Source organism: Momordica charantia (genome assembly GCF_013281855.1).
Source record: "Momordica charantia cultivar OHB3-1 chromosome 11 unlocalized genomic scaffold, Mcharantia_2.0 BLBB01000011.1, whole genome shotgun sequence".
NCBI classification, from domain to species: domain Eukaryota; kingdom Viridiplantae; phylum Streptophyta; class Magnoliopsida; order Cucurbitales; family Cucurbitaceae; genus Momordica; species Momordica charantia.
The window spans coordinates 11,660,627-11,678,895 of record NW_028275159.1 but is presented as its reverse complement, the minus strand read 5'-3'; the positions used below and the strand labels follow the sequence as shown (position 1 = coordinate 11,678,895).

Genomic DNA, 18,269 nt, shown 5'->3' with positions numbered 1-18,269 from the left:
TTTCGAGATTTTGTCAGTAGATTCATGGCAAAAAAAAAAATAAAAGGGATGGATTGTTCGGACGATGTGGCCAGAATGACATTTATCACTGTCATGACTAATCCCGACTTAACGAGGTCCTCCGGATTGCAATCAGCACAAACCTAAAACGAAGCAATTCAGCAGGTAAAGAAGTATATGCATGTAGAAGATGTTCTCAAAGTGAAGCAACTACTTCTATCTAGTACTCAGATAGTTGGGATTGGTAGAGTTCGCAACCGAGTAGGGATCAACCGAGTAAAGATCATAGAGATAGAAAGTCGCACTACGATAATCAATGTTGACAACATCAAAACAGAAAGGAGAATTATTAACGGCCACGTTGTTATGATCGGTACACGCTAGTGAATGTACCGTTAGTGGAGATCTTGTTAAGTATCTAGAGTAGTGATTTGCATACTATGCTCATAAGGCTTGAGAAAACTAAGTCCGAACAAACAAAACTGGAACAAGTATTGTCGATTTCACAGAGATCATGACCATGATATTTCGCAGTGTTATGACCTTATTGAGACATTGATCCAACAGGGTCGTCTAAAGAAATATGTGGGGCAGAGAGAATTCATGTTCCACACAATGTAGAAGAAAATATGACCGACCAGATTGAGATGATAGAGATCGGTCACCATCCCTCAAGAAATGTGACCAAAGCGATGAAAGGCACAACGTCATAATTACAATCTTTGGCTGACCAAGTAGAGGACAGTCGAGAAACAATCGTAAAGCTCTGATCCGTGAAGTTCAACATGAGGTCAATACCTCATACACCTGACCCACAATAGCAGTAACTTTTATTAGAGAAGACTTTGGAAGGAGTCCCACCTGACACATAATGAGGCTCTGATCATTTCCCCAATTATCGACTACGTCTGAGTGAAAAGGGTGTTGATTGACGGGGGAGCATCAACGAATATCTCTCTCTAAACCTATTTGGTTCTAGGTTGAGACAGAAGCCAGTTGAATAAATGCCTGACACCGTTAGTTGGAATTTTTTAGAGAATATGTGGCAATCCAAGGATGTACCGAACTTTCTGTTCTAATCGGAGAAGGCGGCAATGAAGTTCGAAAGATTGTAGAATTCGTTGTAGTTGACGGGGCTTCAGCTTACAACGCAATTCTGGGCAGACCATACATCCACGACTTACAAGCTGTTCTTTCTACATTGCACTCAAGAATGAAATATCCGATAAAGAATGGAGTTGGGGTAGTAAGAAGAGTAGAAAGCATTAAGAAAGTGTTATGCAACTGCTTTGAATGGTGCCAAAACTTGTGTAATTGCTAGGACATCGACTGCGGCCGAACAAGCTTAATCAACTCTTCAAACGACACCTATTGAGTTAGAGGAGGAAGATGAAAGATGGGGCACTCCTATGGAATGGCTTGAACAAATTTCTCTTGATATTGCAAAGAGATAGGTGAGCGTCAGAAGAAGACTGCAAACTTCCTTAAAGCTGATTTAATAACTTTTTTACGTGCAAATTCTCATGTATTCACGTAGTTCCATGAGGACATTCTGAGCATTGACCCAAATGTAATAGTCCATAGGTTAAATATAGATCTCGACTATAAGCTGGTCAAGAAAAAGCACCAACTTGTGGACGCTGCACGTAGTCTTGTAATTTCTGAAGAGGTTAATAAACTCTTGAAAGCTGAATTTTTCAAGGAAATTTATTCCCTGCGTGGCTCTCTGACGCAGTAATGGTCAAAAAAGGTAATGGAAATTGGCGTATGTGCATTGACATTACAAATCTAAATAACGCATGCCCAAAAGATAACTTTCCACTACCAAGAATTGATCAATTAGTAGATGCAATAGTGGGGCACGAACTATTAACCTTTATGAATGCTTATTCGGGTTACAATCAAATTAAGATGCATGTGCCTGATTAGGAGCATACAACTTTTGTAATTGACCAAGGGTTCTACTGTTATAAAGTAATGTCCTTTGGATTAAAAAATGTTGGAGCAACGTAACATCGGTTAGTCAACATGATGTTCAATAAGTAAATAGGTCAGAATATGGAATTATTATGTTGACGTTATGCTTGTTAAAAGGAAAACTTCATAATAACAAATTGTAGACCTCACATAAGCTTTCAAAGTTCTGCTCATTATAAAATGAAGCTCAATCCCACTAAATGGGATCTCATCAGGAAAGTTCCTAGAATTCATGGTTAATCAAAGAGGGATTGAGGCGAATCCAGATAAAATCAAGGCAATCCTAGAAATGAAATCACCGAAGAATCTAAAGTAACTTCAATGACTTAATGGAATAGTTGCAGCTTTAAACCGTTTTGTTTCCCGATTTACTGATAAATGTTTACCGTTAAATTCGAATGGATAGAAGAATGTGAAAGAGCGTTTCTTCAAATGAAAAAATACCTTGGAACTACTCCTCTATTATCAAAACTAGAGGACGGTGATGATCTACTTCTTTATTTGGTAGTTTCCGACACTGCAGTCAATTCAGTTTTAATCAAAAACAGTGATGGTCATCAAAGCCTAGTATACTATACTAGTAGATCAATGACAGATGCGGAGACACAATATCCGAACATAAAATAGCTTGCCTTGGCTTTAGTCACGTCTGCTCGGAGATTACAATCGTAATTCCAAGCCCATAAAATCATCATCCTGATGAACTTCCCCCTCAAAGAGGTGTTTCAAAAGCCAAAAACATATGAGAGATTAATGAAATGGGCAATAGAATTGAGCGAATACAACATCTGTTTTGAATCGTGTGTCTCGTTAAAAATGCAAACGGTCACAGATTTTGTGGTCAAACTGACACCTTGGCTAAATGCGGGAGATTCAAAGCAGCAATGTACCTTATGCATTGATGGATCTTCAAACGAAAAAGGATGTGGGGCTGGAATATTGTTACAGTCTCTGGAAGGAAATCGCTTTGAGTATGCTCGAACTTCAAACAATGAGGTAGAGTATGAAGCTTTTTTGGCAGGCTTGTGAATGGCTCAAAGCATGGAAGTCACTTAATTGTTAATTTTAAGTGATTCACAACTAATTGTTAATCAAATCACGAAAGAATTTCAGGCCAAAGATAGTAGCAAAGGCGAAGATTACGAATTTTGTATGGCGGAATATAATGTGTCACTTTGGAGTTCCATATGCAATTATCACTGACAATGGCAAACAATTCGATAATACTAAATACAAAGATTTTTGCTCATACCTTGGAATTAAGCATTTGAGTTCATCACCTACTCATCCCAGGCAACCAGACAAGTTGAAGCAGTCAATAAAATCCTGAAATTGGGGCTCAAGTTAAGACGTGAGGAATTGAAAGCTCGTTGGGGGAAGAATTACCAACTATCCTCTGGTCCCTAGGGGCTCCACAAATCAAACTCTGTATGCTCTGACTTTTGGTTCAGAAGATGTGGTCCCTGTTAAGATCGGATTACCTACTGAATGGACTGAAAGGTTGCTCGACGAGCAACAAAATTCAAATGTTTTATGTATGAATTTGGACCTACTTGAAGAACAACGAAACGCTTCTCAATTACGAAATGTAGAATATCAAAATCGGATGAAGCGATATTATAATTCAAGGGTAAAGCTTCATTAGTTTTAAAGTGGGAAGTTGGTTATGAAGAAAGTTTTACAAAAGATAGAGGCTTTAGAACCGGACTGGAAAGATCCGTACAAGATTAAAGAAGTTGTTCGAGCAGGAACATATCAGTTAATTGATTTGAATGGAAAACAACTCACACATTCATGGAACGCAAAACATTTGAAAATCTATTATGAGTAACTTTGTAATTTGAACATTATTCAATGAAAGAATGCTCAAATTAGGGGCTATCTATATTATGATTATGTACTTGTTCATTTTACATTTGTTCGACTCGTTTTTGTTTGACTTTCCAATTTCCTATATGAATTTTCATTTGTTCGACCTTACAAAGTAAAAGAAATAATAATGATTATGATGAAAGAAAATGACAAGAGACAAGTGATTGACAAAAAATGAAAGGGTCCATTTTCATTAAAAGCCCGTCCAGGTTACAGAAACTACAAAAAAAACAACGAAAAGTAACGGGCAAAGAGCAGAAGATGAAATGTCGAAGCATGCCAAAGCCACAGCCACGACCATGGCAAAAGCGTAACTGTATGCAGCGACCTTCTCCTCTAGGATGCGCTTCTCTTCTTCCAAAACTCTTTTTTCCTCCTTTAGTCGATTACACTCAAACTCGTACATCATCCTCTCAATGGTTGAGATTTTTTCCGTGTCATGTGACGCATGTCACGACGTTTGGAGAAGGGGCCAAAGAACGCATATAATCATAAGAAGGTCCCTAAAATGTGGAAGGGTATGCAGAAAGATCATGAATATCTTCCTATCGTCTAGTTCGCTGTCGCGGTGGTGAAGGAGAAGGCGACGAAGATGGTAATTTGTTTGATGTCCATGAAATTGGTCGAAGGACTGCCAACATCTTCAGACATTTTTTCTGAAAGAAGAGGAGAAGTGAAGAAGAAAATGATGTGCTAAAATTGAACTAGATGCCACCCTTACATACAATGACTTTGTATGAGACTGCAAAATAGTTAATCTTTAGCTATGACCATGTAACTCGATCTCAATTCTGAGTGAGTTATGGATTTCTGCCTGTTAGGGCTCATCCTTTGATTTTTATAGGTGAGACTGGCCCGAGTCGCCGACTCAATATTCCTACCATTTTGAGGACAAGACTGAGTGGGGGGCTGGAAAGATAACTACACAAGATGGAATTCACTCTTTCTCGACTTTAGGGTAGATAGATGTTCTCTTAAGTACTGACTCCGTGACTTGAACAAGAGGTCTCACTCTCTCACTGGCTATATACAGCATATATTATCCAACAAAAAATATTATAAATTTCAAACTTATGCCAAAAGTAATACTTCAAAAAATCCTCCACCACTAGGTCGTCTCCATATGTCAGACAAATCGTGGGTCACCTATTGCAGGTCATCTCTTCTTGTAACGCATTTTTTTAGAACGCCTTATACCAACCTGGTAGTTGAAGATTTTTTTTTTTAACAAACCATTAAAAAAATCTAACTAAACCTTAAAACAAAGCAATTAAAAAGAAATCCATTTAACTATTTTAAATTTTAAATTTTAAATTAAATCTAACTTTAAAGATATAGATCAAATGTTTTAGTTGCTTCTTAATTTCGCCACTCAAATTTTTTTTTAAATTGAAAGATTATATATTAAAAAGTTAGAACGTAAAATTTTGCTTTTCTTTGAAAATTTCTATCAAGCTGTCATTTATAGATATTATCTTCATTAATTGTCAACACATCAACTTTATTTAAGAGTGATATCGAGTCCTAAAATATTAAAAATGATTTATGAAAGACAAATTCATATTGTAGACAGAAAATTTTGCTTTATATATTCTAGTCCTTACCATTAATTTGACGTCAATAATTTTAAAGATATCTTGTAACTCAAAATTAAAATAATGTGTCCAAATGATATCCACCTATAAGATAAATGAAGAAAAGACATATCACGCTAAGTTCCTACAAAATGGAAAATCGAGGACAATTAACTAAAACAATTTCTTACCTAAAGATTGTGAACAAAAACATAAAATACATCTGAAAATATACTAATCAAAACAGAACAAATATAAAACCCTAAGGATCATAGTAGGATTTAAACCATTTGTTCAAATTAAAAATGGGTAGAAACAAACCAAACCAAAACGAATAGGTAAGTTTGATTGGGAGTATCATGAATATTGATATTGTTTTTTACATCTACACTATGTAAGGTGGAAAAATTCGAACTCAACTCATGACCTTCTGATCGAATATAAGTACTTTAACCATTGAACTATGTTCGAGATGCCATAGGGACATGCACATTGTCCTCATATCTGTACATACAAATCGTTGTTTGGTAGACGTTGCATCTCATGTGACTTGAACTCAAGAGCTCAAGGAAATTTCTTGAGACCCAAGCCACCCAAACTATCATTTTAGGACTTTTTTTATATATTTTAGTTATATAAATTTTCAACCCATCTATAATTTCAATTTTTGAAAAAATAAAAAAAGAGCTCCTTTTACTTCTTGATATTAAATTTTTTATTTATAACTCAGGCATGAATCTAAATCAATTTTCAAATTCAAAATTTTTATCCATACTCCTAAATAGTTTTTGGGTGGGAATTAGGCTTAGTTTCAATTGAGTTCACTTCACATCCACCAATATCTTTATTAATTTCTACTTGGTATTAAACCATATCATCCAATTCACACATCAATTCACCGTCGTGTAAATACAAAACTCAAGACGTGCTATGTATTTAATATCTCATTTCTTTTAACTACAATTTCATCACGTTACTCACTAAATTTTTTAAAATGTAGTCATAAGTTTGTCTTAAAGGCTTTATATTGTGTATAAAATTTTTGTTAAAATTTTATAAATAGGGACAAAAAGGGATCACTTTCTAAAAATATAAAGACCAAAATAGACGTTTTGAAAACACAATGACTAAAATGAACAAAATTTTAAAGTACAGGACTAAAACGGACAATTTAATAGCACAGGAACAAAAATTAAGTAAACGTACATGAACCAAAAATAGTATTTAAAATCTTTAAATTTTTTGAAAGTGTGATATTTAGAAGTATATTTATTAAAAGAATGCTATATTTGAATAGAGGGAAATGGAGGAAGATGCATGAGAGTGATGGACCCAAAAGCGTGCGACTTGTCGTCTTGCAAACAACAATGCGTTGAGCATAAGAATGGAATTGGATTTTGTTTAAGAAACTTCAAACTTGGTTACCAATGTGCTTCTTACATTAATTGCTTTTTAACTTACAATCAAATCAACCATTTCCTTTCTTTCTTGTTGCCAAATTTATCCATTAACATTGTTTCTCCTTTCCTGGCAATCCTGATTCTTAAATAATTGAATTAAACTTTGAGAATTATGCTACTACAAAGCTCAAATAGGGACAAGGAGTAGTGATTATCATGAGCTCCACATCATTCTTAAATGTTGCTAATGAGACAAACAATGACTTGTTTTACCGGGACATTTCCCATTTCCATTTGGTTTTGGTCCATTTTTTTACATTGGTCAATGGACAACTTTGAAATGTGCTACCGATGAACTTTGCATGCGTTTGTTATTTAACGTGTTATGTTGGAATTGTTAGTTCATTTTTTCTCGTTTAGTCTCCATTCCTAAGATTTTCTTTTGCTGCCCCTTAATCTTTCATTTCAAATTCAATATTCAATGTTGTTTTCAGCTCCTTTTAGTATGCCATAATATATTTTAGGCATGTTCATCAACCTACAATTAAAGACTATAATACCAATTTCCCAAAGCTATGAACCAATTTGCATTCACTTACACCAACAAACTAGATAGTCTATCTCGTGTACAACTACAACTAAGGCAGAGGAATGCCTAAAAATCGCATAAATATTCACTTCAGAATCCAAAGTTTCAAACCAAAAGAAAAGTGATGCATGGAAATGGAAAAGGAAACTACATAGGCCACTGACGAGAAAACCTGGCAGCGCTTGGGATTGGCTTTGCATTGCATACGTAGTAGTTAGTTAGGCGAAGAATTGCCTCTAATATTTATCGAACTCCTCCATCTCATGCATTGCTTCGATCATTCATCCTCGGCCTCTCCCTCCAACTATATATCAAAAAAAGACCACAGGTTAACATGGCATTCTTCTTTGTGCAAATATTTATCAGCAAAGGAGGAAGTGGTAGTCCTTTTAATTCTCCACCTCATCTAATGACAACGTTTTTGTTTCTGGTTTTCTTCTTTTTAAAAGTAATGCAAACATTTTTCTTTGTTTTCTTTCAAAATCAATTTTGAAATCCAGATAAAAAATTAACCGCCATGGATTGGCCTAGTGGTTATCAAGGCTATTGAAAAAATAAGAGAACTTTCGGCTTCTTATCCAAAAAAGAAAAAAGAAAAAAAAGGTTGGGCCTAGACACTCACGGATATTTTTTTTTAAATTATAGTTTTCAAAACTCCTATATTTTGTTTTTTGAAATTTGGCTCAAAGTCTCTAAAAGATGAAAAATTAAACAAGGCATGGGTATATCTAATTTTAATTTTCAAAATCAAAAGACAAAAAACAATATGGACCGAATATAATAGACTTTCACTGCCTAGGTCATACCTAATAATAAAAATCAAGTAAATTTATTCATCAACCATAATAGATTGAATTCAATTTACCTCTGTTGGCACCGGGTTTTCCACCTGGGCCACCCTTTCCACGGCCTCCAGATGAAGCTTTAGAACCATCATCAAAGCCTCGCCCCATTCCTTTGGCTGGTCTTCCACCAGGACCATCTTCACGGCCTCTTCCTCTACCACGCCCTATGCCCAGTGGTTTCCTATCTGAACATTCAATCTCCAACCATCAGTTTCCTTGACACTAAAGCTCTAACTTATCAAAACCAAGGGCAAAAAATGACATTAATCACTGTCTTCTAAATTTCGTAAACAGCATACCTGCACGGCTTTTGGTTTCTTCCTGAACTTTATCAATAACCTGGAAAAAGAATACATAATAGTGAAACAGAATGCTTCGTGTGTGAGTACTGAGAGGAGCTAACAGTATTGCAACGGTTCACACAAAAATTTAGTATGCATTTACCACATTGGATAGGTCAAATAAAAGAAGCAAACAATAACTTCAATCAATAGAAAAACAAAGAACAATGCTAACAAGTTCTTTTCCGGTGGATAAGGAATGATAACATAATATTAATATGTTAAAAGATGATTACAGAGGTGTAAAAAGGATAAGTAAAAGAAGAGAAAAAAATGATAGTAACTAGAAATCAAAATAAGATGTGGCAAAGTGGTAAACGTGTTATAGAAGTTGAAGAAGAACTAAATTTAAAGGCATGCGTTTTCTTTCTACAAGCATGTAATGTAACTGATTCTCCAATGCATCAAAAGTCACAATAAGACTTTCAATAATTGCAACAACTTCCATGAATACCTCATCAGGAACTCTCAAATACTTGATTGTATTACCGCGGATATAACATTCAGGCATTCGCCAAAACCGGTCACCATCCTACATTTGATAATTGGAAAATTTATTTATTATCAATTCAGTCTCCAGAAAAAAATAAATAAAAGTAAATGCAAAAGAGAAAAGTTCATCCATAAAATTAAAAAAATGAATGCATTACTTTAGAAGTGCAGATGACTTCCCGGAGATGAATGTTCATCCATGTATCACAATTAACCAAGTGGCCATTGTAAGTCTCCCCGTTTTTCAGTTCCACTAACTGTTGCAAAACAGAAACCAAACATTCTTAAAATAAGTTTTAAAAACAAATTCTTACTATAGAAGTTCTTGACATAGCAGCCCAAATATCTCAATCAAAATGAGCCCAAAGAACCACCAGAATTGGCACAATGGCATCAACTCATGTGGAAAAACAAAAAAGTAAGTGGACCTTGGGAGAACAAATTCAAATCACATCACGGCCACCTATCTGGGATTTTAAATCCAATGAGTTTCTCTACAATCAAATGTGATTCTCGCGCATAATTTTACTGGTACACTTATGGAAAAAAAGAAATGAAGGAGCCTCTTACCATTGGATGCCCTTGAGCAGTCTTTAGGAGCGAAAGGGGAAGCTGCAGTGGGAAATTTCAATCAGAGTTTACCCAAAAACAGAACAAAGACAAAAACAAACAAGCCATGATGACGCCTTCGAAGGAAGTAGTTCAAATTATCCGAGACATTTAAGGAATAAACACATCCACCATCAGACACAGCCAGCAAAATTTGCAACTGAGTTCAAAACAAAAGGGCACAAAAAAGAATGTTTCAAGGGGAACATACCATCTTCTAGGACACGGAGCAGATTCTAGAAGCAGAAAAAACCTGTTAAAAACAAAATTACAAAAACAAAGAACTATTAGTTTATCGCGCACAAACCCTAAAAAGAATTTATCGGATGATCATCCCCAAGGCGACATTCGAACAAACAGATTCGTACAACGAAAGATTAAACTGAAAATTAAGAAAGTGAAGAGCGAAACGGAATTACCAGCCCCTGGAGCGCTCGATCCCGAAGTGAATGGTGGATTTTGAGGACTTTCAAAAGCGCTCGCAGGAAATCTTTGAAAATAGGTTTAAATACCAAACTTTTCTTCTACATCTAATGTCCCGAGACTACAACAATGTTTTGGGTTTTCGAAGAACAAACAACCGGACCAATGTCCAATTTTGAAAAAAACCGATCTTTAATCTGAAATGGAATCGATCGGTTCGGTTTTTGGGTTTGGGCTTTATTGGGCCAACGGCGGCGCAAGAGAAAAACAAGACGACGGGTGGCGACGGCGACGGCGTAGAAAAGGAATCGTGACTCGTCGCCGGAGAAGGGCGGCGGACCTAAGGCTTTGCTTTGGACGAATGTGAATGAAAGAAAGTGGTAATTATTCTTGTATATATATTAAAAATAAAGTGGTAATTCTAAAATATTTGCTTTTTGCTTTTTCCGTTCTAAATATTTGCATTTTTGGGTTATATGATACTGAGAAAAAAAATAAAAAGAAAAAATCCCTGCAGCATGACTACTTGGACATCAACTAGTTTTGTTACATTTTAAACATAGTTTATATATTAATTCTATATTGTCTAAAGGTGAGGGGTTCGAATTTACCCAACGTACATCTATCGCAGCGAGCATGAGAACCTTTAGTAAAGGGTTGATGAACAAATTCTGTCAGCATAGGACTCACCCATGCTATTTTTAGAAATAGCGTGAAGATTGTCGGAAAAAATTAAGTTCCTCGTGGTAAAATTGAGGAAAAATTGTTCTCAATCTTAAACACAATTATAATTTCACTTTGAATGAGGAAGGAGAAAATTTTACGTTTTAATTTCATGAATTGTCACGAAAACTACTGTTCTCTTCCCCCACCCTAATCATTCTCTTCTTTTATATATACTAGTGTATTACCACTTGCAATGCACGTAAAAATTTTTTTTAATTATAAGGTAACTTAAATTTTATATAATTTCACGTAAAATATTTTAAGTATAATTATTTTTAAAAATAATTAAGATTAATTTTTATATATATTTATTATTATTGACAGCTCATTACTAATAATAAAATGTACTATTTATAATTAATTGTTAATGACATATTTTGTAAATAAATAAATTAAAAGTAAAGGAAAAAATTATATATTAATAAAAAAGTAAATAGGTATTTTAATATTTTTATTTTTAAATTATTTCACCCTAATACGGGTCCTTTATTTTATTTTTTTAATATTTTGTTTGTTTATTAAATATTTGTTTAGAGCTGACATTTTGTTATATATGTTGAATTTTTTAACTAAATATAAATTATTTTATTGATTTAATTTTATATTATAATTAAAATTATTAAAGAAAAATTCTTCAAATTATATTATTAGAAAATAAAATACCAAAAGTTTATATTCCACCTTTTAAGATTCTATACAAATTATTGTTTATAATTAATTTATTAATTAAAATTTTTTTTATGTATTGACTTCTATGATTGTTTTTTTTTTCAACAATAAGAACATGCGCTTGTAATTATCTATATTTTAAACAAATATTCTAAATAAAATTGCTCAAAAAAGAAACATTCCAAATAAAAAAAAGTACACTGAACAATAAAAAAACATTAGTAACAAAAAGAAAAATCCAAATCCTAAACTAAATAAAATTGCTAAAAAAAACATTCCAAATAAAAAACACACTAATTAGAAAAATAACAATAGTAACAAAAAAAAATCCAAATACTTACTATACACTCATCTTTTAGAGTAAATATGTTCATTCTTGAAGATTGCTTGACATATACTATTATTCAACTTTGTAAAATTGTGGAATGGTAATGTCACAAACCTAGTATTCGAGATATGTACATTCAACATATACCTCCCTTGCAACTTGATGAATATGTCACAAATATCTTGAGATATTTTCATGATTGAATCATCTTTGAGAGATGTTTGAAGTAACTAAGAATAAAAAAGTATTGAAACTTGTTAAAAACATGTAGAAGAAAGCCTATTTTTATAGTAGTAGAGGATAAAACGTTACAAAAGCCTTTCAAATTCTAAAACTCTTGAAATTCTAGTATGAATTTTAATTAAAGAAAAAATTAATTTTATGTTGTTGGAAAACTTTTTGCATTCTAACCTTTTATATTCCATGCATTTATAGTATGGATAATTAATAATTAATAATTAATTTAATATTTGTAATAATATTTAGTAAAGGGCAAACGTGTCCAAAAATGTTTTTCCTAGCTCCTATCTTTTTAATATAGTATAGATATAAATATAGATATAGATATAGATATATATATATATATAGCTTTAACTTTTTTTAATTCTCCTAAAGAAATTATAATTGTACGGTGGATCTAGAAATCTTTTTAGGAGCTTTATATAAAATTAAGTAAATATGCTCTAGAATTTTGGTGTCAAATATTACATTTCAAATATTACATTATAGATGGTAGATCCACAACTTTATGTTAGGAGATTACATAAAAATAATTTAAGCGCATTGATATGTATTTAGTTTATATATTTTTATACTAAATTGGTTAATTTATAAATTTTCTCCCCAAAATTTCCATATGATGTATAATTAACAGGTCTTTGAACTTGTAAAAAAAAAAAAGAAGTAAAACAGGTTTTTGAACTTTAAAAAAAATTATGTATAATAAAGTTCTTAAACTAATAGATTGTTGAACTCATAAAATTGAGAACTCGAAAACCTATTCGATGTAGAATTAAAAATTTGGAGACCTATTAAATATTTTTTTAAAGTTCAAATGTCTATTAGACACAACTCTCAATATTTATGAATCAAACTTTATACGATAAAATCAGTTCAATAGGACTTAGAACAGTATTTTTTCTATAGTAAAAAAAAAAATATTTTGTATAGTAAAAATAAATAATTATCTGTTTAAATATAGATTTGATGAAACTTGAAATAATAAACCAAATTTTCTTATTTTATAAGAATTATATATAATTTTTATTGAATCAATTACTTTTAGAATAATTTAATGAAATATAAATTGTTTTTTTAATTAATTTCTATTTAATTTAACACCAAGAAAAAAATCAAACTTAAAAAGAAACTAAAGATCTATAACAATATTTTTTCTTAAATAAAATTTGTTTCTTAAAATAAAAACCAATTATAGATATAAAAAAATTCGTTATTCATGCAGAGGATAGAATTTGTACTTTTCCTTCAACTAGTATTTCAATACTTGCACATGATACTTAATTTCATTTAATCATATATTAATGATCATTTGAATTTTTAAAACGTTGAACATATATCAAATGCTATAGTCATTTGTCAAGATGAACTTAGCTCAATACTAATTGGCACCTAAAATAATAATAATAATTAAATTATTATTCATTAAAAGTATTAACCGTCTTTATTAAAAATAAATAATAAATAAATATTTAAAAATCCAAAGTTTATGTGGGATGTATGAGTTTGTAACGATGATTTAGTACATTTTTTTAATTAAGAACTACTTTTATCGAAAAAATCTATTTTTAATAATATTCCATATTAAAATGATTACATTTATTTAAAAAATTTACTTATTAGTTATTTTATAATGAAAAGTTATGAATTTTAAAAATAAATATTTTGAGTGAAGAATTATAGAATTATATAGTTGATTATAAAAAAGATATATACATTTATTTCTAAAAATTAATTATAAGACCTATGACTTTGTTTTATTGTAATTAATGATGAAATTTTAAAAGTTTTATAAGTTATTAGAATGAAATAAATGAATGGGTGAGATGGTGATAGTGGTTCGGTTTATTACTGCTCATTTTATTTTACCTAAATACAAAAATTTGAATTCATTTACTAATTCAATTTTATAAATATTAAAAAATGTAAAAAGAAATATTAATTTAATTTTGATGTAAATATGCTAGTTAAGTGAAAGGTCCTAAAGACTTCAATTTACCTTTCCTTAAATTAAAAATTAAAAATATGATCATTTAAGTATTATCTAAAACTTAAAGGTTTACCTCCAAAAAAATATGTCGTACCTCTAGACTTTTTATAATTAAATTTAGAATTAAATTGATAGAAACTTTTTATAATAAATATTCTCGTATTTTAATTTTTTACATTTTTTTTCAAGTCTATAAATATATTTAAATTATTAATTTTAATGTACTGTTATACTTTATATTTAAAAATGACTTTAACTGTTAGATTTTTAAAATTTTGAAATTTCAAAGTCATAAATTATAAAATTAATTTTAAGAAAGCATTATTTACAATTTTTTAATATTCGTTGCAACCCTTCACATTCTTATCGTGGATCAATTTTATGATTTATGGATACATTTAAATGAGTAGTTTCAATATATATTTTTACACTCATGCTTTCTTTTAATAACTATTTTTCTAAGGAATAACTATTAAAATTGTAAAACTTCTGTTTTTCCATTATTAATAATTATTAAAGGCAATGTAATAAAAATTAAAATAACATTCATAACATAAATTGTTTCATAAAATTTTATATTATATGATAAGCTTTCAAATTATCATATAACATATTTTATTTTTTAAAATTATTGTTTTATTACAAAATAATATTAAATTTAGGGTAAATTGCAAAACCACCATGAAGTATGATTGTTGTTACAATTGAACCCTTAAACTTTCAAACGTAGAAATTAAACCCTCAAACTTTCATAAATGAAAAAATTAGACCCCTAAATTTTAAAGTGTAAAAATTAAACCCTACAATTTAAAGAAGGAAAAAAAAAAAGGACGTCCCTTGTTCACATCTCTTCTCCACATCTCACAGAATGCTCAACCAATGCCACCACCAAGCCCAACAACTTTCTTCGCCTTCTTCATCACCAAATCCGGCAACCTCATTCTCCTCTCCCATAACTCCCTCTTCATCGCTGGCTTCCCTTTCTTATTTCAACACCTCACACAACTTTTGGGTATCATTTTTGGAAAATTCAATGTTGGAAATTTTTTTATCTTTGTCCGGTTTGTTTAACTGGGATCAGAGTTTTACACTTGGAATTCGGTTTTTCGATTATGTTTAGGGATAAAATATCCTTCGCTACGTGGAGAACGAGGATTCGCCGCTGATCGAAGAATCAAAGGAGCAAGTTTACGGAGCTCTCCGAGATGAAGCGCCCGCCACTTTTTAGTAAAGGTTGATTTGGTATTTCTAAGAATGTGTCTGAGTTCGACCTGCTCAAACTCGACACATCCGACCTCAAATCCGACCAAGGTAACCGCCTGTCGTAACCCCTGTCGGAACCTAAACCTATAAATAGAGGGTCTTATTTCACCATCAGGTAGGGAATTTCTCCTCGAACTTAATATTGAGTCCGAGCTGCTTACTGACTTGAGCGTCAGAGATTTTGCCCTCTTGTGCAGGTCTTCCCTTCGCTTTTCGAGTCGGAGCAAGGACCAGGTTCGAGCTAGATAGACGTTGTGCAAATCCTTGCATAAACATTTGGCGCCGTCTGTGGGAATTACAGTACAAGTCGTCCGAACAACGAAAATATTTTCTCCGAGATGGTTCATCCAGCAGATTCTGCAAATACCGCAGAACGGCAGGTCTAGAATGCGAACAATGGTGCTCAACGTGAAGTTGACGCCAAGATGACTGAAGAACATGCTAGGACAGGGCAAGAGGTGGAGCCACCTCGGAGGTCCACCCGCAATGCCAATACTGTCCTACCACCGACACATCCGAGGCCCAGCAAGACCAACCGAGGTCGAGGTGGGACCTCAAGAAAGACCTCTTGAAGGGCCACGCCAGCCGCGGACCCTGAAGTTCTTGCAATCCTCCAGCGGGAATTAGATGACATGCACAGTCGAGTGCGCACCATGGAGGAGATGTATAATGAGATGACGCGGGCGAACCGAATTGGATCTCATTCAAAAGTTCCAGGCGGAGATGACCTACCCGAGGGAGGGGAAGATCAACATCCACCCCTCCATCACGACGATCACGAGCCCATCGCTGATAATGTGGGAGTTGACTATATCCTGAGAGATCATGATCTCAGGAAGCACCTCATCGACAAGAAGAGGAAGGCCTCACGAGGCCCAGGGATCTCCCCATCGTGCTTCAAAAAATACTCAAACTCCGACCTCAAAGCCCAGTCGAAGTATACTCCGTTGACGTCGGAGGCCGTCATAACGAAGGAGGAGTCGACCTAATGAAAAATAAGTTTGACGAACAGGTCGAGGCACTTAGGGCAAAGTGCTAAAGGAAAGAAAGTCCTTTTGATAACGGCGAGATGGGCAAATCGCCGTTCACCTCGGACATTTTGGAGGCCCTTATTTCTCCAAAGTTCAAGACGCTCGCCATGAAGCCCTATGACGGGTCTAAGGACCCAAAGGACTATGTGGAAGTCTTTAAGGGCATCATGGACTTTCAAGCGGCCTCAGATGCCATAAAGTGCCGAGCCTTTCAGATCGCTCTCACGGGGAGTGCTCAACTCTGGTACCAACGATTGCTAGCAAGGTCAATTTCGACCTATAGTCAGCTGAGGAAAGAGTTCATCAGCCAGTTTTCTTCTCGGCACTATGACAAGAAGACAGCCACTCACCTCGCCACCATTCGACAGAAAGAAGGCGAGACTTTGAGAGAGTACGTGACCTGCTTCCAAGAGGAGCAACTTTGCTCTGACGACTTAGTCATGTGCTACTTCCTCACTGGCCCGGCCGACGAGACTTTGACAGTCAAGCTAGGTGAGAAGGCGTCATCAACCTTCGTTGAGGTCCTACAGAAGGCCAAGAATGTTATAGACGGGCAAGAACTGCTCAGAACTAAGCTAGGTCGGATAGACAAGAGGTCCGGCCAGAGGAAGTCAGGCGACCAAGAGAAGGGGAAGTCTAGTTCTAAATCTAAGGACAAGGGATCGTCTTCCCATGGTCGATCTGACTATAAAAGATCCGATTCGGACTCCAACCGAAGGGGGCCTTATGAGAGGTATACCCCAACCACCATTCCGATCTCCGAGATTCTTACCAATATCGAGGAGAACGACTTCGAAAAGCTCCTCAAGCGACTTGATAAGCTTAAAGGAGACCCAGAGAAACGCATCAAGGACATGTACTGCCATTTCCAGCGCGACCACGACCATGATACCTCAAGCTGCTGGAAATTGAAGCGCCAGATTGAAGACTTAATTCAATATGACTACTTCAAGAAGTATGTTGGTAAGCCGGGCTCGAGCTCGGCAGAAAAGAAAGAAGAGAGGAAATGCTCAAGGACGCAACCTCGAAGGGATGACCGGCCTGCGGTCATCAACACCATTTTTGGCGGCCCTAGTAGGGGCCAGTCGAGGAATAAGAGGAAAGAGCTTGCTAGGGAGGCTAGGCGTGAGGTCTGTGTCATCCAGGAACACAAGCTGACCTGCCCCATCTCTTTCTCCGACTCTGATATGGAGGGGATGCACTTGTCCCACAACGATGCCCTGGTGATCTCACCACTCATAGTCCATATCCAGGTCAGAAGGGTGCTGGTAGATGGGGGCGCTTCTGCCAACATTCTATCCCTCACTACTTACCTAGCACCACAGCTGAAGAAGAGTCCAACCCCCTTAGTTGGATTTGCGGGAGAGTCTGTCACCCTGGAGGGTTGCATTGATCTTCCCATCACTATCGGCCAAAGGGACACTCAAGTCACTCAGATGGTCGAGTTCGTGGTGATAGATGGCAGGTCGGCCTACAATGCCATTTTCGGGCGACCTATTATCCACTCACTTCGGGCCATCCCATAGACTCTGCACCAAGTTAGGAAGTACACTACAATCAACGGAGTCGGCATGATCCGGGAGAGTAGAAAACGTCCCGAGAGTGCTATACCTCTGCACTTAAAGGGTCGGCAGTTTGCGCTTTGGAAAAGCAGTCAAATCTTCTAAGTCCAGCAGCTCAGACTTCCAAGGACGAGCTGCCCAAAACCAACTAACGAGAGGTGGCGACACACACTGAAGAGTTGGAGCTTGTCCCTTTGCTTAGCCTAGAAAAACAGGTGAGCATAGGCACTAAGTTGGGGGCCGTGGACAGGGAAGAACTCATCTCCTTCCTCAGGGTGAACTCAGACGTGTTCACATGGTCTCATGAGGACATCCCGGGCATAGATCCAAAGATCATGGTT

At 34.7% G+C, this 18,269-nt stretch overlaps 2 protein-coding genes across 2 annotated transcripts; one reads left to right on the top strand and one right to left on the bottom strand.

The window, feature by feature from the left end:
• Window positions 1-7,386: 7,386 nt before the first annotated feature.
• On the bottom strand, window positions 7,387-10,455 carry EMB1644 (Small nuclear ribonucleoprotein family protein). Its single transcript, XM_022287925.2, has 8 exons — window positions 10,119-10,455; window positions 9,911-9,952; window positions 9,661-9,702; window positions 9,249-9,347; window positions 9,053-9,130; window positions 8,557-8,596; window positions 8,278-8,442; window positions 7,387-7,716 (listed from the first exon to the last, which is right to left on the bottom strand). The coding sequence occupies exons 2-8, from the start codon at window positions 9,911-9,913 to the stop codon at window positions 7,694-7,696; spliced, it is 450 nt and encodes a 149-aa protein (XP_022143617.1). The 5' UTR covers window positions 9,914-9,952; window positions 10,119-10,455; the 3' UTR covers window positions 7,387-7,693.
• A 5,949-nt stretch (window positions 10,456-16,404) lies between these two features.
• On the top strand, window positions 16,405-17,892 carry LOC148208119 (uncharacterized). The gene has a single exon (XM_088120111.1). It carries the CDS (start codon window positions 16,405-16,407, stop codon window positions 17,890-17,892), a length of 1,488 nt encoding a protein of 495 aa, XP_087976237.1.
• The last annotated feature ends 377 nt before the right edge of the window (window positions 17,893-18,269 follow it).